The sequence below is a fragment of the Dendropsophus ebraccatus genome, chromosome 13 (assembly GCF_027789765.1).
Source record: "Dendropsophus ebraccatus isolate aDenEbr1 chromosome 13, aDenEbr1.pat, whole genome shotgun sequence".
In the NCBI taxonomy this organism is placed as follows: Eukaryota; Metazoa; Chordata; class Amphibia; order Anura; family Hylidae; genus Dendropsophus; species Dendropsophus ebraccatus.
Window position 1 is genome coordinate 4,600,069 of NC_091466.1, and position 22,356 is coordinate 4,622,424.

Below are 22,356 nucleotides of genomic sequence, written 5' to 3' on the forward strand. Positions count from 1 at the left end.
CATCTATATACTACTGCACGGCATTAGACACGGTTGCCATGGGAACGTCTCCAGCCAGTATCGCACACTTACCTGCATAGCTCTCGGCGTGTGGGTGACGTCACCTGACGTGGTTACAGAGCTCTGTTTTTTTCTGATTGGTTAAAGTCGTCCGGGAAACACCAATAAGAAGTATGCAGGCGTGGCTTCATGGATGTTTGACAACATGGCACATGAGGCGCTCCGTGATTGGTTCTTCTGGCTGTCAGTCACAGTGATAACTTCGGACTCTTCTGTTCCCGGATTATTTGCTCTGAGGCAACGACGGTAAATGTGAAGAGTGTGAGGAACCATGGTAACCATTAACCCCTTACTGACAGACTATACCCCCATTAACCCCTTCCTGACAGACTATGTCCCCATTAACCCTTTACTGACAGACTATACCCCCATTAACCCCTTACTGACAGACTATGTCCCCATTAACCCTTTACTGACAGACTATATCCCCCATTAACCCCTTCCTGACAGACTATGTCCCCATTAACCCTTTACTGACAGACTATACCCCCATTAACCCCTTACTGACAGACTATATCCCCATTAACCCCTTACTGACAGACTATATCCCCCATTAACCCCTTACTGACAGACTATATCCCCATTAACCCCTTACTGACAGACTATATCCCCCATTAACCCCTTACTGACAGACTGTATCCCCCATTAACCCCTTACTGACAGACTGTATCCCCCATTAACCCCTTACTGACAGACTATATCCCCATTAACCCTTTACTGACAGACTATATCCCCATTAACCCCTTACTGACAGACTATATCCCCCATTAACCCCTTACTGACAGACTATATCCCCATTAACCCCTTACTGACAGACTATATCCCCCATTAACCCCTTACTGACAGACTATGTCCCCATTAACCCTTTACTGACAGACTATACCCCCATTAACCCTTTACTGACAGACTATATCCCCATTAACCCCTTACTGACAGACTATATCCCCCATTAACCCCTTACTGACAGACTATATCCCCATTAACCCCTTACTGACAGACTATATCCCCCATTAACCCCTTACTGACAGACTGTATCCCCCATTAACCCCTTACTGACAGACTGTATCCCCCATTAACCCCTTACTGACAGACTATATCCCCCATTAACCCCTTACTGACAGACTATACCCCCATAAACCCCTTCCTGACAGACTATATCCCCCAATAACCCCTTACTGACAGACTATATCCCCATTAACCCCTTACTGACAGACTATATCCCCATTAACCCCTTACTGACAGACTACCCCCATTAACCCCTTACTGATAGACTATATCCCCATTAACCCCTTACTGACATACTATATCCTCCATTAACCCCTTACTGACAGACTATATCCCCCATTAACCCTTTACTGACAGACTATATCCCCCAATAACCACTTACTGACAGACTATATCCCCATTAACCCCTTACTGACAGACTGTATCCCCCATTAACCCTTTACTGACAGACTATATCCCCCATTAACCACTTACTGACAGACTATATCCCCATTAACCCCTTACTGACAGACTGTATCCCCATTAACCCCTTACTGACAGACTATATCCCCCATTAACCACTTACTGACAGACTATATCCCCATTAACCCCTTACTGACAGACTGTATCCCCCATTAACCCCTTACTGACAGACTATATCCCCCATTAACCACTTACTGACAGACTATATCCCCCATTAACCCCTTACTGACAGACTATACCCCCATTAACCCCTTACTGACAGACTATATTCTCTATTTACCCCTTACTGACAGACTATATTCTCTATTAACCCCTTACTGACAGACTATATTCTCTATTAACCCCTTGCTGACACTATATTTTCCATTAACCCCTTACTGACAGACTATATTCTCCATTTACCCCTTACTGACAGACTATATTCTCTATTAACCCCTTGCTGACACTATATTTTCCATTAAACCCTTACTGACAGACTATATTCTCTATTAACCCCTTGCTGACAGACTACCCCCATTAACCTCTTACTGACAGACTATACCCCCATTAACCCCTTGCTGACAGACTACCCCCATTAACCTCTTACTGACAGACTATACCCCCATTAACCCCTTGCTGACAGACTATATTCTCCATTTACCCCTTACTGACAGACTATATTCTCTATTAACCCCTTACTGACAAACTATTCCCCCAATAACCCCTTACTGACAGTCTATACCCCCATTAACCCCTTACTGACAGACTATATCCCCCATAAACCCCTTACTGACAGACTATATTCTCTATTAACCCTTTACTGGCAGGCTATATCCTTCATTAACCCTTTACAAGCTATACTGATCACAACCTTCTTGATTCAATCTCTTGTCCATTGTTTGGCAATCCTGCTTTTCTATCCATTAACCCTTTCTCTGCCGCACCACTGATCTCTTACCTCTTCTCTGTCCCTTTAGTGGCGGCTGTCATTTCTCCTTGGTCTCGCTGATGTCAGGTACAGTGATTATTTGGTATTGTTCTGTGCGTCGTCTATTGCTGTAGTGTGACTAATAGACCGTTGTACTGAATATTCAATATATTAATCAGAATGACGAGCTTCTATTCAGAGCCTCAGGCTTGTTGCTGCCTGCCAGCTTTGTGGGGTCAGTATGTGACAAATGCAGAAAAGCCGCCCTTAGTATATGAGCTGTACAGGACTCCTGGGGTTGTAAATGATGCCTACAAGCGGTGCAAACGTTTTGTAAAAGTTACAGGTGTCAAAACTGTGCAACCAATCAGTGTAATGAAGCCCCCTGCATTATTTCCAAATGTGTAACTGACACCTATGAGCTTTGCACATACCCCGTCTGTAAATGTCCTGCGCCGTATGCAAATTACCCTCAACTGGTCATGAGAGCTTTCCTAAGCTGCAAACGAGTCACTGATGGCGCTCTGGAAGTGTTAGCGCTCAGAGAGGGCCCCCTGGTGACATGCAGCAGGTTGTAACACTTTTGTTTTTAAATCTAATTTATTAAGACTGTCATATGTTAAATTAGGCCCCGGCCAAAATCACTAAGAGGCGCGCACCTCTTCGTGGTCTTTCAGTATGGTGGTCGTAGTCTTTCAGTATGTTCACAAATCATCATTGATCGTGTCTCGATCATTCCTAGATCTTTTTATCTAAACGCTGGCCGTGCACCCGACCCTGCACCCAAGCAGGCGTAAATCATGATAAATGAGGCAAGCGGGGGATTCGATAGGAGAATTCCAGGGAGAAGGGGCAAATCTTTGTCTTCTCCATGACGTACGCCAGGGGTACAACGTTGATAACTGTCCACCCATGTGTACATTGCTTTAAGAGTGTGGCATTTTGGGTACATATATAAAGACACTTGGAACCCCTATACTAAGGCACTTGGAACCGCTTGATACTAAGGCAGCTGCTACAACCCCCCTGAACTTGCTATTATTTGTTTTGTTATTTTCTTAAAATAAAGAAGAGAATTTTCTTTTTTGCTATGACTGAGTGACACCGCTTTATTTGTGACCTCGAAAAAAACCACATGACAACAGTCGCACATCTCTACTGCACCCATTGACCGGATGAGTGGGCATATCCTTATGTAAGGCACTTGGGATCAGGCTGAGGATTGATGCAGTTAAGTATGAGGTTTTTTCTTTATATGTCTTTGTGACACATCAAAAGTTTTTTTTAAAGTGACATAAACATTTTACTATTCATTGTCATTGATTATTGTAATGCGTCGGCCTCTTCTGGTCTCATCTCCTCATCGATGTTCAGTCACTATCACACAAATAAATAAATGTATGGTTACATTATATACTGTAGTGTTGGGAAGTGTTCTTTATGTTACCAAGCTCTACCACTAGATGGAGTCAGAGATCTTAAGATGTTCTTACCATTTCTGGAAACCTGGGGCCTAATCTACCCTGAATTTTCTAGGGTTAACTATTCTTCATTAACTCATTCCTGACATTTAATGCACATTTACTTCAAGAGGTGAAAGCGCAGTTGGCGCAGTTACTTTTTTTCCTATTCTGCCCCACAAATATTTTTTTGTTTCTCTTTACATTATGTGGTATTCTCAATGATGCAATTAAAAAGAATGAACTTTTCCTGCTAAAAACGCATTGTCATGTGGCTTTGATAAGTTATTGGACATTATTTAGTCAGATTTTTAATCAGGCAGTGCTGTAGATTCTGTGAGTTTTACAATAGACTCTTAATAGCAAAATTACCAGTTTAATGCTGATTAAAGTTTGCAAGGAGACATATATACATACATATTCATTAGGCACCATAAAATGTACATAAATTGCATATGTTCTGTATCAGAGAGACCTTAAGAAAGGGGTAAATGATGAATTTCATGTTATTTTAGTAATAGAGCCCCTTTAAATTGCTTGTTTATTGTGCCTCCTTTGCATGGTCAGATCCCCTTCTGCTTTCAGGCAATGTATATATATGTCTTGTCCTGTATACTTATGCATGCACTTCAGTTTTTTGAAAATGGGATATAAACATTTCTAAATTAAAGTTACTCTGCATCAGTAGTATAAAAAATTGTTTATGATTTGGTGGCATGGAAATATATGTGCCCCCTCAAATAAGTTTCATGGTGAATTTGTTATCTTCTGGCGATGATGGTGCTCGAGAAGTCCTTGGGATATAGTCTATGTCAGCTGTGTGTTTAATATTCCCACGACTTCGGCTCCAGAGGAATATGAAGATGAAGCAGAGTGTTACAGAGCTGATGAAGGGCAGGATGCCCCCAGCGGTGATAACAGCCAGCAGGTGAGTATGTACTATGGAGAGTGCTGGACGGAGGGTGCTCCCATTAAATGGTGTAACTTCCAGGTGAACCCAAGCTGAATCATTGCCTGCCAAGTTACTGGCCAGACAGTGGTAGGTCCCAGTGTCCTCTGTTTGTACTGATAGAATCTGTAGGGAGCCTCCTGGTAAGACAGAGATCCTCCCTGATAGATTCTGTACAACCTTCTTCATCAGGGGCAGGTTTATTGCTCTCCATTTCTGGGAGTGTGTGTGAGGCCACATTGTTCTGGTCACCTCTACTACTGATGTAGAAGTGTACAATGGAAGTTCTGTGGCCACCCTTGCCTCCACATCTAGCTCTGTGGATTTAGTATCTAATGCCCAAGGCCTCTGTGGCAGCACCCATTGTGTGGAGGGCTCAGGGACTCCATGGCTCAGACAATTCAAGGTCAGCGTGTCTCCTTCTTTAACTGTTAACTCTCGTGGGCCTTGTACCACTATCCTGGGAGGTTGGCAGGTGAAGAGTTCTGGGCATAGCATCTGCGAGTGATCCGGGATTATCATGCCTTGCAGTACAGCAGGAGCTGCACACACCGGCGGAGTCCCCCCAAAATTAATTCTCTGACGCAAGAGCCAGCAAAGACGGCAGTCGCATGAAAGGTTAGTCCCTGAAAGCAATAACGTTTCTAGGGTTCCAGGAGGGGGTAGTGCATCTTCTGCCACCCAACGGAGTGGATTGTGTGACAGATCTAGCATACGTAGATGATCAAGACCATGGAAGGAACCTGAGGGTAGTGACTGCAGTCTGCCCCCAGAAAGACGAAGTTCTTCTAAACTTCTCAGAGAACTGAAACACCTTTCTTGAAGGATAGCAATTGGATTGTAAGAAAGATCAAGTCTTCGAAGATGAACTTGCGAAGTCAGCGCCTCTGTAGGTACTGACGTTAGGTTGCACTGGGTCAGCGAAAGGGAGGAAAGGTTAAGTCCAGACAGGCTTTGAGCACCAAGATTCTTCAGGGATGGCCAGTGATCTATATCCAGCACTCTCAGAAGTCTCATCCCTGAAAATGACAGATCATACAGCAATGTACTGCTGACGCCTCCCAGTCTCAATTCTGAAAGGCGTGGAAGAGTAGTAAGAGCGTGAGTTGGAACGATGCTGAGCTTGGTTTTCTCCAGCCCCAGTCTCTGCAACAATGGCATCCCTAGGAAAGCCCCTGGAGATATGAAGAGAAGTGGGTTGTCACCGATCTCCAAGTGTCTAAGTTCCCTCAATCCATGAAAGGTCTGATCCAGAAGAATCACCAGTTGGTTTGCTCGTACATCCAGCCACGTCAGATCCGGCATGCCTGTGAACACTCCAGGAGGCAGAAGTTTCAGATGATTATGATGGATTAATAGGATACGTATGATTGGCAATCCACTGAAGGCTCCTGGCTCTATGCGGGACAACTTGTTGTGGCTCAGGTCCAGTTCTTGCAGGTACTGCAGATGGGAAAACGCCCCATGCTCCACAGACCTGATACGGTTATAACTAAGGTCCAGGAAATGGGAATTAAGAGGGATTTCTATGGGGACTAGGTTGAGAAGCCTATGTTTGCACAAGGTGGCATTGTCATAAGCAGGGCAGACACATGGGGGAGGACAGCACCAGACCAAAACTCTAAGTAAGATTCCAGTCGACAGAAGGAGGACTGGAGAATGGAGACCCTGCAGACACCTCCCGACATCCATCTTCACAGGAGTAAGGGAGGATATCCTAGAATAGTCATCCTGATGACTTCCTCTGCTGTTCTCCAGACCTGTGGGTTTAATTAAAGTAAAATATTAGGATCTGTCCGAACGTACACTTACCTGCCGCTATATTAGCGTTTTATCAAGATGTGTGTACACTAAAGGGGATTATACACATTCTATAGATGTGTGTACACTAAAGGTGACCATACACATAACATAGATATGTATAGACTAGAGGTGGCCATGTACATTACATAGATGTGTATACACTAGAGGTGGCTATATACATTACATAGATGTGTATACACTAGAGGTGGCATATACATTACATAGATGTGTATGCACTAGAGGTGGCCATATACATTACATAGATGTGTGTACACTAGAGGTGGCATATACATTACATAGATGTGTGTACACTAGAGGTGGCCATGTACATTACATAGATGTGTATACACTATGGGTGGCCATATACATTACGTAGATGTGTATACACTATGGGTGGCCATATACATTACATAGATGTGTATACACTAGAGGTGGCTATATACATTACATAGATGTGTATACACTAGAGGTGGCATATACATTACATAGATGTGTATGCACTAGAGGTGGCCATATACATTACATAGATGTGTGTACACTAGGGGTGGCCATGTACATTACATAGATGTGTGTACACTAGAGGTGGCCATATACATTACATAGCTGTGTGTACATTAGAGGTGGCCATATACATTACATAGATGTGTGTACACTAGAGGTGGCCATATACATTACATAGATGTGTGTACACTAGAGGTGGCCATGTACATTACATAGATGTGTGTACACTAGAGGTGGCCATATACATTACATAGATGTATATACACTAGAGGTGGCCATATACATTACATAGATGTGTATACACTAGAGGTGGCCATATACATTACACAGATGTGTATACACTAGAGGTGGCCATATACATTACATAGATGTGTGTACACTAAAGGTGACCATACACATAACATAGATATGTATAGACTAGAGGTGGCTATATACATTACATAGATGTGTATACACTAGAGGTGGCCATACACATAACATAGATATGTATAGACTAGAGGTGGCATATACATTACATAGATGTGTATACACTAGAGGTGGCCATATACATTACATAGATGTGTGTACACTAGAGGTGGCCATATACATTACATAGATGTGTGTACACTAGAGGTGGCCATATACATTACATAGATGTGTATACACTAGAGGTGGCCATATACATTACATAGATGTGTATACACTAGAGGTGGCCATATACATTACATAGATGTGTATACACTAGAGGTGGCCATATACATTACATAGATGTGTGTACACTAGAGGTGGCCATATACATTACATAGATGTGTGTACACTAGAGGTGGCCATATACATTACATAGATGTGTATAGACTAGAGGTGGCTATATACATTACATAGATGTGTATACACTAGAGGTGGCCCTACACATAACATAGATATGTATAGACTAGAGGTGGCCATAAACATTACATAGATGTGTATACACTAGAGGTGGCCATGTACATTACATAGATGTGTATACACTAGAGGTGGCCATATACATTACATAGATGTGTATAGACTAGAGGTGGCTATATACATTACATAGATGTGTATACACTAGAGGTGGCCATACACATTACATAGATATGTATAGACTAGAGGTGGCTATATACATCACATAGATGTGTATACACTAGTGGTGGCCATATACATTACATAGATGTGTATACACTAGAGGTGACCATGTACATTACATAGATGTGTATACACTAGAGGTGGCCATATACATTACATAGTTGTGTATACACTAGAGGTGGCATATACATTACATAGATGTGTATACACTAGAGGTGGCATATACATTACATAGATGTGTATACACTAGAGGTGGCCTTATACATTACATAGATGTGTATACACTAGAGGTGGCATATACATTACATAGATGTGTATACACTAGAGGTGGCATATACATTACATAGATGTGTATACACTAGAGGTGGCCTTATACATTACATAGATGTGTGTACACTAAAGGTGACCATACACATAACATAGATGTATATACACTAGAGGTGGCATATACATTACATAGATGTGTATACACTAGAGGTGGCCATATACATTACATATATGTGTATCTATAGAGGTGGCATATACATTACATAGATGTGTATATGCTAGAGGTGGCCATATACATTACATAGATGTGTATACACTAGAGGTGGCCATATACATTACAAAGATGTGTGTACACTAGAGGTGGCCATATACATTACATAGATGTGTATACACTAGAGGTGGCATATACATTACATAGATGTGTATACACTAGAGGTATCCATATACATTACATAGCTGTGTGTACACTAGAGGTGGCCATATACATTACATAGATGTGTATACACTATGGGTGGCCATATACATTACATAGATGTGTATACACTAGAGGTGGCCATATACATTACATAGATGTGTATACACTAGAGGTGGCCATATACATTACATAGATGTGTATACGCTAGAGGTGGCCATATACATTACATAGATGTATATACACTAGAGGTGGCCATATACATTACATAGATGTGTATACACAAGAGGTGGCCATATACATTACATAGATGTGTATACACTAGAGGTGGCATATACATTACATAGATGTGTATACACTAGAGGTGGCCATGTACATAACATAGATGTGTATACACTAGAGGTGGCATATACATTACATAGATGTGTGTACACTAAAGGTGACCATACACATAACATAGATGTATATACACTAGAGGTGGCATATACATTACATAGATGTGTATACACTAGAGGTGGCCATATACATTACATATATGTGTATCTATAGAGGTGGCATATACATTACATAGATGTGTATACGCTAGAGGTGGCATATACATTACATAGCTGTGTGTACACTAGAGGTGGCCATATACATTACATAGATGTGTATACACTAGAGGTGGCCATATACATTACATAGATGTGTGTACACTAGAGGTGGCCATATACATTACATAGATGTATATACACTAGAGGTGGCCAAATACATTACATAGATGTGTGTACACTAGAGGTGGCCATATACATTACATAGATGTGTATACACTAGAGGTGGCCATGTCCATTACATATATGTGTATACACTAGAGGTGGCCATATACATTACATAGATGTGTATACACTAGAGGTGGCATATACATTACATAGATGTGTATACACTAGAAGTGGCCACATACATTACATATATGTGTGTACACTAGAGGTGGCCATATACATTACATAGATGTGTATACACTAGAGGTGGCCATATACATTACATAGATGTGTATACACTAGAGGTGGCCATATACATTACATAGATGTGTATACGCTAGAGGTGGCCATATACATTACATAGATGTGTATACACTAGAGGTGGCCATATACATTACATAGATGTGTGTACACTAGAGGTGGCCATATACATTACATAGATGTGTATACACTAGAGGTGGCCATATACATTACATAGATGTGTGTACACTAGAGGTGGCCATATACATTACATAGATGTATATACACTAGAGGTGACCATATACATTACATAGATGTGTATACACTAGAGGTGGCCATATACATTACATAGACGTGTATACACTAGAGGTGGCCATATACATTACATAGATGTGTATACATTAGAGGTGGCATATACATTACATAGATGTGTATACACTAGAGGTGGCCATATACATTACATAGATGTGTATACACTATGGGTGGCCATATACATTACATAGATGTGTATACACTATGGGTGGCCATATACATTACATAGATGTGTATACACTAGAGGTGGCCATATACTGTATATTGTATACACTAGAGGTGGCCATATACATTACATAGATGTGTGTACACTAGAGGTGGCCATATACATTACATAGATGTGTATACACTAGAGGTGGCCATATACATTACATAGATGTGTGTACACTAGAGGTGGCCATATACATTACATAGATGTGTATACATTAGAGGTGGCCATATACATTACATAGATGTGTATACGCTAGAGGTGGCCATATACATTACATAGATGTGTATACACTAGAGGTGGCCATATACATTACATAGATGTGTATACACTAGAGGTGGCATATACATTACATAGATGTGTATGCACTAGAGGTGGCCATATACATTACATAGATGTGTGTACACTAGAGGTGGCCATATACATTACATAGATGTGTGTACACTAGAGGTGGCATATACATTACATAGATGTGTATACACTAGAGGTGGCCATATACATTACATAGATGTGTATACACTAGAGGTGGCCATATACATTACATAGATGTGTGTACACTAGAGGTGTCCATATACATTACATAGATGTGTATACACTAGAGGTGTCCATATACATTACATAGATGTGTATACACTAGAGGTGTCCATATACATTACATAGATGTGTATACACTAGAGGTGGCCATATACTGTATACTGTATACAATATTCCGAGGACATCCGTTCCTGAAAGATAATTTGTAGTTAAAGGATCTTTCCTGACTCAAAGCTTGTTGTGGTTTAAATTGTCCATCTTTATCACCTTTAGGCCAATGTGTTTGGGTATCATTAGGGACATAGAGCTTTCTACCTCTAAGGGACCCTGTATAATGCCTGGTGGGAAGCCGACCTGTTTACTGATGCAGAACTAAATCAATGATGTGACTTCATCCCAAGTGTTCCCATATTCTCCTAAATTAGGCAGTGATATCATTTCATTACATATCGGAGTGGAAACAACAAAATGTAGACCTTTTCGGTGAATAATCATACTGGTAACACCTGTTAGTCTCACATAAGGGATCATTACACCTTAGATACTCAATGTACCTGTAACCTGTGTGAACTACAACCCCCAGCTGCTAAGTAAACCTGGTAGTTGCAGATCAGGGTTGTACAGTAAAGCTCCTATACTGTTAAGAACATGCCATGTACCTTTGTTTTCTATATGGATGCAAGCTGTCTTTTCACTTTAGGTTCCATGTTGTTCTCCTCAGATGGTTTACAAGCAGTAAGTTACTTCTTCCTCCTTAACTCATGTATGTTGCAGTCTCTATAATTTGCTCTTTTATCTCATCAAACGGAGGTTAATAGGTTGTCTCGGTCCTCCTTTCTGTGTCACACAAGCAGCAGCGAAAGTCCCAGCGATCCTCTTGTTAGCGGAGTTTCTGATGGCATCATAGTGAAATCTTAGCGCCCCTCCTGCTAAATATTTAATCTAGTAATTTTGTTGTATCCTGGCTGGCAGCTTAAGACGGCCGGCGACACGAGAAGACTGAACCAAGGCAAATATGAAAAGAGAAGATGAGGTTTCCTCCGACACACTGGTATAAATGGTGAGCAAAGATCAGCCGACCATATGTCTGAGCGTCAGACCTCCCACATACAAATATACAAGTCTGTGTCCTTGGGGGTGAAGGCATGGCTCCTGTAAAGGCTATTTATAACTAATATAAAACAAAGCACGTAATGGCTTTCTCAAATAGCAAACAGTAACATAGCAGAGCACCAGAACCATAGGCCTTAAAGGAAAAAAGAAGACCCTTACTAAAGTCTGTAAAATACACAGAGAAGCCTGAAGACCCCAAAGCTGCTTATGGGAATTGCATTTATGAAACGTCCCTGATGTTCATTTCAGGAGAAGAGATTAGCTACTTCTATGCTTTCCATCTGGACAGACACATTATAAGACTTTATGGAGGTAGATGTGAATGTTGCTATGTACTCTAGGGATGTGTGGTCATATCGGGCTAAAACGTCATGAATTAGTCTGAGTCCAGGGGCTGCTTGCCAGGCACTCAGCCTAGAAAGCAGATTTCTGCCTGGAAAGGAGACAAGAAGTCAGGAAGAGGTCTGCCGTATCATTTCAGGAGACACTGGAGAGGTGTGTGTTTCATTCAGCACAAGAACTTCAATCTTGCTTTCCCAGCAGCATGGTAGAATGGCGGCACAATGTGTACAGAATAATTTTCATTGACGTATTATTACTCTGATTGCAGCGTGCTCTGTGTCAGGCTATGTGTCTGAGCCAGCCCATTGTGCGTATCAGAGCTAGGCTGTTGTGCATGTCTGAGCCGGGCCGTTTTTCGTGTCTGAGTCGTGCCGTCGTGCACATCTCAGTCGGGCCGTTGTGCATGTCTGAGCTGGGCCGTTGTGTGTTTGAGCCGGGCCGTTGTGCGTGTTTGAGCCAGGCCGTTGTGCGTGTCTGACCCGGGCCGTTGTGCGTTTCATTGTGCAATGCACTGATGAAAAGTAAAGCCTTAATTAGGATCTGGAAGGGACATTCTATCCTGCCAGCGATTCCATTTTCTAAGAAAACCTCCATAAGGTTTTTGCTTTCATTGAAGATGAAGACAAGATAGATGACAGAGGGGAAGGAAGCATCAAGGGAGTGCAGTCAGATTGAAACCAAAGGAGATTATCTGCCTGATCTGTGACAACGGCGAAACACAACCTTAGTGAGGGATGAGAGAAGTTCCAGCTTTGCTCTTGTGCTCCTGAACTCTGATTCTGCAATCCTAAATGCTTGATATCCAGGAAAAGTTGGACCTCTGGGTTTGGATTACAGACCTGTAATGGCTCCATCTGCTGCTTGATGACACCTACTTTCCTACAGCCCACACTCCACTGTATAAATAGTATGCATCCATAGCGTTCTTAGGGAACCGTAGTTCAGATTCATGCGACAATCATTTGTGATACAGCCTAGTGTGTCAGCCCTTATAACCTTTCTTCATCATCGTCTTTCGTGCTACCAGTTAGAAGTTTACCGTGTTGGGCTATGGTGACCTCCTTAGCTTTGCTGCGCCCTCCCCTGCCTCCCTTTTTTTTTTCTTTTTCTCTTCCTATTGGTCTCTTATCCTTTTTACCTCTTTACATCTGTAGGCCGTACACTTTTAGTTGAATATTTTCTGCTTGGTGTCCCAGTGTTGGTCACTAGATGATCTAATAATTTTCTGGTCATTGGTTGTTTCCATGATGTGTTGTAGTTCATCATCTCTGTCGCCTTGTGACATTTATGTAAAAATAGTATAGGGCTACAAGAAAGATCCTTCAAAATCCATATCAAGGTCAGGTTGGTTTTCTCATACTTTGTTAGGGAAAGCATCTAAACCTCTTCTTAAAGCAACCATGCTGGGTGATTGTGCCCCACAAACACATCCCTTATAGTAAGTAATGCGATGGGACAGGATGTCTAGCTGAAGACCTTTTATGGTACCTGCTGTGGTTACTACATGAGTCTGAAGCAGTAGACCTCAGTCTCTTACCGTGTACTCTAATAGGCCATGTGATACCTATTTATAAAGTACTTGGTAATGTTATATATATATTAGTCACCCATAACATTAAAACTTAATATTGTGTAGGTTCCTACTCATGTCACCAGACAGCTCTGACCTGTTGAGACATGAATCTTGCAAGACCCACTGCCATGAAGGGGGAGTAACTTGGTGCGTACAATGGTTAGGTAGATGGTACGTGTCACAGTACAGTGCCACATGATGCCAGGACACAAGGTCTCCAGCAGAACATTGCCACCTCTCTATAAAGTATTTTAGTAAATGCATCAAGTAAATGGTAGAATTAAATAGAGTTTTTATATTTTTACCGCAATCAATAAATCCACACAAGAAAGAAGAAAACTCCGCTTAAAGTGATTTTTCCTACCGTGGCACTTTATAGCCTATTTCTAGGATGTTGTGGGACCCCCACCAATCAGAATGTCGTAGACTATGCTAGAGATAGTCTGTAACATACAGTGACTATAAACATGGGGCCATTAGGAAACTAGACCAATGTATAACAGTTTCTTGTGTACAGATTTGATACCCTGTCACCCCTGTGATTTAAGCAGTGGTCTGTAGGTATTGGTGAGTGAGTAAAGTAGATGTAAGAGATGTTTTCCTACCTGTGCAGTGCAGCTCCGCAGCTTTCCTGCCTCTGTCCCACTGATCAGCATTATGCATTTACTGGATGTCGATTAGTGCCAGAAAGAGCTCGAATGAGACATCTGGAAAGCAGGCTTCATGCTAAGACAGACACGTTACACCTATAAGCCATTAATATTTCATGTACTCTGCCCTTACTGAAAGGGGAAGAAATGCATAGGTACGACACCGAGATTCAGTGATGTGCGACCAGACACAAGATGTTACCCACCCCAGCCGTCTGCTGTAAACCTTCAACCCGGTGTGATCTCTCACCCGGCACTGTGCAGTTATCTTTGAGAAAACACAATATCACTTTCTACGTTCTATACTGGTGATCTGAGCTGTATCGGTGTCAGATGATTGCTTATGACCATCATCTTTTTGGACTCTTATTTTTGTGTCGCTTGTAGTTATGTTAGGGTTGTACTGCCAGGATTGCTGATGTCATCTTCTCCTACAATGACTTAGATAAAACTTTTTCATTTTACAGGTTCCTTTTAGTTTAGAGGTGTGGTTTTACGTGTGGTTAGGTGCTTTATAGGCAGGAAGACCCCTAGACATTTTGGTTTTTCACAGAATTGTATCCTAGCTAGGATGCCCATCACATAGTACAGAATGTGAATTTTGTCCTTACCCCATTTAAAATGCATTTTTGCAAACAAAGGGAGATATTTATCAAGGCTGGCTCACTTGTACGCCATTCCTAAATAAAGCCCCGTCCCCTTTTTCTAAGCCCGAAGCACACCTCTTAGTAAATCCATCTGTCTCTGTGCCTGGTGCAACAAATCTACACCTGCTTGGGGCAGATGTAGATTTGTACCATGATTAAATAATGATAAATCTGGTGCTGGAGGAGGCCACGCCTCCTCCTTGCCCACTGCCCACCAATCAGGGAGCTGGGGATACGGCTGGCGTATGCCAGGGAGAAGGCAAGAATCTGTGCCTTCTCCCTGGCAAATGCCAGGGTCGTAACCTTAGCAAATGTCCCCCCAAATCTACATTTCGCTGATGTGACAGGAAACCTCGGTCATGAAGCTGCCTGTCATTAATTCCTGCGATGCACAGCTCGCGGCATTTCAGGAAGTCAGTGACAGGATAAGCACCTGTCACTGAATGATCGGGACCCCAATTACTTTCCCTGACAAGCGAAGGAGATCTCCTTACCTCCATCTTTTCGGATTGTCGATTTTCTGATAGAGTCTGCCCTCAGGTAGGCTCTTTGAGAAGATTGCCAATAGTACTGATCAATGCTATGCAATGGCATAACATTAATTGGTATATATATATATACTCCAATAATTGGGTATGTAACTGTAGAAAAAAAAGTGTAATTTTTTTGTAAACTTATTATAAAAATAAACCCCCAATAAAAGTTTATAAGATCTCCTTTCCCATCATAAATCTAAAAATATATAAAAATGAATAAATAAACAAAAAGAGGAAAAAAACACCAGGATTGCTGATTTTTTAAAGTTAATTTAAAAAAAATTAACAAAAAGTGATCAAAATTTTTCTTTACCTCCACTATAGAACCAATAAAAACTAAAGATAGAGGTGGAAAAATAAAAGCGTTATGTTTCTTAGAAGGGGAGGAGTATAGCGCTGCTTCATTGTGACCTGGACATCCATGCATCAATAACCTTCACTCATAAAGGGTTAAATTCTTAGGACTGCAAGAAATCAGTAGCGAAATCTTCCATTCAGTAACATGCACTTTGTAGACACCTTGATGTAGAAGGTGACATACCAAAGGACGTCCATCTTCTAGAGAGAAGCATGTCTAATGTGTATGATCTTTTTGTTGAATATGTAATCTATACAAAAATATCTTTTGTTGGCAAGAATTAGGAGGTTAGTGTTAGCAGAGCTAAGAGAAAAAACCTGAACAAGAATGAAAAGAATCCCTCCGGTAGTTGTACATGAAATGAACTTTATTGTAAAAAGACATAATAGAAGACACAAATAGCTTATTGTGAATGGTGGCAGAAGAGGAGCAGTGATGTGGATGGAAACGATAATGTTACTCTGAGTAAGGAATAATAGAGGTCACGTTACCCAGAGGCCAATGGATCCATCTCTTGTCAGGGCCTCCATGTCTACTGTTTAATGATCAGTGGTTAATGCTTGAAACACTCAAAAATCTGGAGCCTGCAAAACTTTAAGTCACTGTCCTTGTATGCTAATCTTTATCCAGCCCTGCCCTAGGTTATAATATAATGCCCTCAGATTCCTGGATCCAGTTATAGTCTCTTCATTCCCCAGACAAGTGATTATTACTAGTACTTGGATATCTACATAAAAAAATGTTCTCTACAAACTATATACAAAGGGGCTGAAAATACATCAAGAGCCCTCCAGGTTTCTTAATGATGCTTAAGGATACCTATTCCCTGGTATACAATGTAATTCAGGGACAAGAGAACATCATGACAAGAGATAGAAGCAGTGAGCAATATGGCACGTCCAGTTCTGTTCATGAAGTTTCGGTCTCTGAAATAAAAAGCTCCTTATACAGAGGAGGGAACCTCTCCCACGCAATGCTTGGATACATCTGTAGGAAGATGTTCAGCTTTTCCTGGTGCAGCTGGCAAATGCTGGAGAGTTTCTCCTTTTCTGGAAGCTGAAGACATAGGAACAAGTAGCAGTTACTATGAGAAGTCATCATGCTCTGCACACCTACTAAAGACACGTAGAAGAATAAGGTTGAGGCTAGTCGACTGCTTCTGGACTGATGTCGCTATAGTGTAACCATTGTGAGATGGACAAACCAAAGTAATGGCGGCATTACCATGTCAATGCTTGACTGGATCATCATTGCATCATAGGAATTTAGGTACAAACTCTAAGCACTTGTAGAACAGGAATTGGATTGGGCTCTAAGGGTACTATTACACAAAGCTACTATCAGCTGTACGTGGCCAATTACCGTCCATTCCGGGCGATAATCAGTTCATGTAATAGCTGATGCAGACAGGCAGCGATTAGTTGACATGCACAATGTTGGCTGATCGTTGCCTTTCTGCATGAACCAAATAACATGGGACTTACCATATGCAACAAATGTACAGCTATAATATACATATTTTTATACAGTATACATAATGGCCCAGATTTTTCAAATGGTGTAAAATATACACTGGTGTAAACTACCCATAGCAAACAGTCGCATCTCCACTTTCATTTTACCACAGCTAAAAGCTTGGCTGTAATTGATTGCCATGAGTAGTTTACACCAGTGTATATTTTGCACTCTTTGATAAATCTCCCCCTATATCTCTATTCATCTATGTAGCTAAATATAAAGAAGCCAGACTGCTGTTTTTAGAGCAGAGTGGTGGTGTGAAACTTGGACAACAAGCTGTCAACAATAAGAGGGAAAGAGCAGCATATCAGAAGGAGGCAAGTTTGATAAATAATTTCCCTACAAGTATAACTATCTTAGTCATATGAAGAAGTAGAGACGTGTGTGGATTATATAGAGCTGTGGTCATATGAAGAAGAAGAGATGTGTGAGGATTATATAGAGCTGTGGTCATATGAAGAAGAGACATGTGAGAATTATACAGAGCTGTGGTCACATGAAGAAGAAGAGATGTGTGAGGATTATATAGAGCTGTGGTCACATGAAGAAGAAGAGACATTTGTGGATTATATAGAGCTGTGGTCACATGAAGAAGAAGAAGAGACGTGTGAGGATTAGATAGAGCTGTGGTCACATGAAGAAGAAGAGACATTTGGGGATTATATAGAGCTGTGGTCACATGAAGAAGAAGAGACGTGTGAGGATTATATAGAGCTGTGGTCATATGAAGAAGAAGAGACGTGTGAGGATTATATAGAGCTGTGGTTACATGAAGAAGAAGAGACGTGTGAGGACTGTATAGAACCGTGGTCACATGAAGAAGAAGAGACGTGTGAGGATTATATAGAGCTGTGGTCACATGGGGAAGAGACATGTGAGGATTATACAGAGCTGTGGTCACATGAAGAAGAAGAGACGTGTGAGGATTATATAGAGCTGTGGTCATATGAAGAAGAGACATGTGAGGATTATACAGAGCTGTGGTCACATGAAGAAGAAGAGATGTGTGAGGATTATATAGAGCTGTGGTCACATGAAGAAGAAGAGACATTTGGGGATTATATAGAGCTGTGGTCACATGAAGAAGAAGAGACGTGTGAGGATTATATAGAGCTGTGGTCATATGAAGAAGAAGAGACGTGTGAGGATTATATAGAGCTGTGGTTACATGAAGAAGAAGAGACGTGTGAGGATTATATAGAGCTGTGGTCACATGGGGAAGAGACATGTGAGGATTATACAGAGCTGTGGTCACATGAAGAAGAAGAGACGTGTGAGGATTATATAGAGCTGTGATCATATGAAGAAGAAGAAGAGACGTGTGAGGATTATATAGAGCTGTGGTCATATGAAGAAGAGACATGTGAGGATTATACAGAGCTGTGGTCACATGAAGAAGAAGAGACGTGTGAGGATTATATAGGGCTGTGGTCACATGAAGAAGAAGAGATGTGTGAGGATTATATAGAGCTGTGGGTACATGAAGAAGAGACGTGTGAGGATTATATAGAGCTGTGGTCACATGAAGAAGAAGAGACGTGTGAGGATTATATAGAGCTGTGGTCACATGAAGAAGAAGAGACGTGTGAGGATTATATAGAGCTGTGGTCACATGAAGAAGAAGAAGAGACGTGTGAGGATTATATAGAGCTGTGGTCACATGAAGAAGAAGAGAAGTGTGAGGATTATATAGAGCTGTGGTCACATGAAGAAGAGACGTGTGAGGATTATATAGAGCTGTGGTCACATGAAGAAGAAGAGACGTGTGAGGATTATATAGGGCTGTGGTCACATGAAGAAGAAGAGATGTGTGAGGATTATATAGAGCTGTGGTCACATGAAGAAGAAGAGACGTGTGAGGATTATATAGAGCTGTGGTCACATGAAGAAGAAGAGACGTGTGAGGATTATATAGAGCTGTGGTCACATGAAGAAGAGACGTGTGAGGATTATATAGAGCTGTGGTCACATGAAGAAGAGACGTGTGAGGATTATATAGAGCTGTGGTCACATGAAGAAGAAGAAGAGATGTGTGAGGATTATATTGAGCTGTGGTCACAAGAAGAAGAAGAAGAGACGTGTGAGGATTATATAGAGCTGTGGTCACATTAAGAAGAAGAGACATTTGGGGATTATATAGAGCTGTGGTCACATGAAGAAGAAGAGACCACACTCAGGACTTTTTGTGTTAATTCGAAGGAGGTAGTCTTGACAGAGCGGGTGATCCTTGTATCCTTTGATGTTACATCCCTGTATACCTCTATTGACCACACTAGGGGAATAGGGGCAGTCGAGGAGGCCCTTGACTACTCAGACATCACGCCTCATGCTAAAAAATTCCTACTGGACTTGCTGACCATCATTCTGACTAAAAATTATTTTTTGTTCCGTGACCAGTTCTATGCCCAGCGGCGTGGGACCGCAATGGGCAGTAATGTCGCGCCTACATATGCCAATATGTATATGGCAGCGTTAGAGGATAGACACGTCTATGTGTCCCACCACTTCGGGCATGTCCTGAGGTGGTGGAGATACATAGATGATGTCTTTGCCATCTGGAAGGGCACAGATGAAGAACTAATGTCCTTTTACCGCTATCTTAACACTATAGATGAGACGGTCAAATTTACATATGTAGCCTCAGAAGAAGGGATACAGTTTCTGGATACTTGGGTTTACAGAGAAGGGGACAGATTGTTGACGGACCTTCATGTAAAGCCGACTGATAGGAATAATTTACTTCAGTTTGACAGCTTCCACCCACGACCGATGGTTCGCTCTCTACCGTACAGTCAATTGTTGAGAGTGACCAGGATTGTACAAGACCAGACGAGACTCCCAAAAAGACTTGATACCATGTGTGAGAAATTTAGGGCAAGGAAGTATCCCCCGATGTTAATTGCTCAACAGAGAGAGAAGGCCCTATCCCCCAGACCAACCACAAATCCACAGGAGACAAGGACTAATCCACGTATGACAGTCGTGACTACATATTCTCATGCCAGCAGACATGTCTCACAAATACTACAGAAAGAATGGGGTGTACTTGGTAGGGCATTCCCACAGATAGAGGAGTTTAATACAGCCCCCAGGATGGCCTATAGGAGGCCTAAAAATCTGAAGGACACCCTAGTTAGGGCAGATTTGGGTCCCACATCCATCACTACTCAGGGATGTCTTAGGCCCTCTAAAAATGGCTGTTTCCCTTGTCTGGGGTGTAGCAATTGCCCCCTAATGTTAAAAGGCCCTACTTTCCAACATCCTCTTACAGGACAGGTCTACAAGATCCGTAGTTATTTGACATGCCGTACTGACTTTGTGATATATGTACTTACCTGCCCCTGCAAAATGTTATATGTATGGGAAACGACTGTGAACTGTAGATCAAGGATCAATAAACATAGGTCCACAATTAGAACCAAGAGAGTGGATTTGCCTGTTTCCAACCATTTTGTGGAAATGTCTCATAGAGTAGAGGACCTGAGATTTGCCATCATTGATAGGATCCCAAGAAGACGCAGAGGAGGGGATAGGGTGGCAAAATTAAAAAAGAGAGAACTTATGTGGATACATAAACTGAACAGCTTGGCCCCACATGGTTTGAATTTGGAATTCAACATCTGATAGTGTGCCATTGAATGTACCATCTGGGATACGACTGTAACGCGGTATGTCCCTGTGATCCTGTCTTTCCACATCTCTGTAGTGGGAGGTTACCTAGTGCCAATATTACACAGAGTTGTATTTATCTATATTGATTTATTTTGATCAGTAACCTTCTTGTTTCTTTTCTTCTAGATAATTCATCTATGGGATTGGATGGAAAATTACCAACCACAAGCTTGGAAACTTTATTTGGCTCCCTTTACTCTACATCTAAATATCTTTATATCAGAATTTTGATGTCATCTTTTCATGCACATGGAGTTATTTTTATTAAAAGGCTGAATAATTTTTTTGCATTTTATATTTTGTTTAATTTTTCTGTAAAGTCATGGTAGTGGTGGAATTAGTGTGGATTAGTATGGGTTGATGATGCGAACCTATTTGCCCTTATGTGTCCCTGTAAGCACTACACAGTGCAATGTGTTCTTGTTAGCACTATATGGTGCAATATGTCCCTGTAAACACTACACAGTGTAATCTGTCCCTGTAAGCACTATATAGTGCTATTCGTCCTTGTAAGCACTATACAGTACAACTTGTCCCTTGCCTCAATAATTGACTTGAGTTGAACTCCACGTCAGCCCCAATGATAGTCTCTTGGTTTACCGGAGGTTCATTGGTGGTCTGCTGTGTTGACTATGTGGTAGTTCTGAAGGCTTTCAGTGCGATTAATTTTTTCCCCCATATTCAAGTTGACTATGTGGTAGTTAGCACTATGTGTAGATTGCCATATATGAACATGAGGTTGGAGTTTCGACATACAGTCATAGAAGGTGGCGCAGTCCACCGGGGAAGGTGACGTCACATATATATATAAGCCCACAATACGATCCACTGCGGATGTGAACGGGGCTATGAGTTTATATCTTTACCAACTGACACATATGCTTCTTTATTATTCATGTCCTCCCTTTATAATCCACCTTAGTAGATTCGCATCATTAATTTATTGCTTTGACATGATATTCACTATAACCGAACTCCTGGCACTTCAGCCCTTTTCTAAGATGGCCGCC

At 41.5% G+C, this 22,356-nt stretch overlaps 2 protein-coding genes and 1 long non-coding RNA gene across 4 annotated transcripts in view; 1 reads left to right on the plus strand and 2 right to left on the minus strand.

Annotated features, from left to right (window-relative positions):
* Positions 1 to 83: 83 nt before the first annotated feature.
* LOC138770913 (uncharacterized) lies at positions 84 to 21,885 on the plus strand. Of its 2 annotated transcripts, none has more exons than XR_011359524.1 (3): positions 84 to 334; positions 2,484 to 2,521; positions 21,473 to 21,885. It is a non-coding gene; the product is annotated as an uncharacterized lncRNA (long non-coding RNA). The 2 variants fall into 2 exon arrangements; XR_011359525.1 differs by having other exon boundaries at positions 84 to 306.
* LOC138770910 (leucine-rich repeat and immunoglobulin-like domain containing-NOGO receptor-interacting protein 4) lies at positions 4,283 to 11,976 on the minus strand. Its single transcript, XM_069950222.1, has 2 exons — positions 11,597 to 11,976; positions 4,283 to 6,603 (listed from the first exon to the last, which is right to left on the minus strand). The coding sequence occupies exon 2, from the start codon at positions 6,533 to 6,535 to the stop codon at positions 4,631 to 4,633; it is 1,905 nt and encodes a 634-aa protein (XP_069806323.1). The 5' UTR covers positions 6,536 to 6,603; positions 11,597 to 11,976; the 3' UTR covers positions 4,283 to 4,630.
* Positions 16,503 to 22,356, minus strand: part of LOC138770912 (nuclear receptor ROR-gamma-like) — a 71,097-nt gene continuing 65,243 nt past the window's right edge. The window contains exon 10 of the mRNA XM_069950223.1: positions 16,503 to 17,212. Coding sequence (XP_069806324.1) covers positions 17,066 to 17,212 — 147 coding nt within the window. The 3' untranslated portion in view covers positions 16,503 to 17,065. The remainder of the gene's footprint in view (positions 17,213 to 22,356) is intronic.

Excerpts from the sequence above, each read along its gene's own strand:
- LOC138770910 (XM_069950222.1), bottom strand. The coding sequence starts at position 6,535 with ATGGATGTCGGGAGGTGTCTGCAGGGTCTCCATTCTCCAGTCCTCCTT.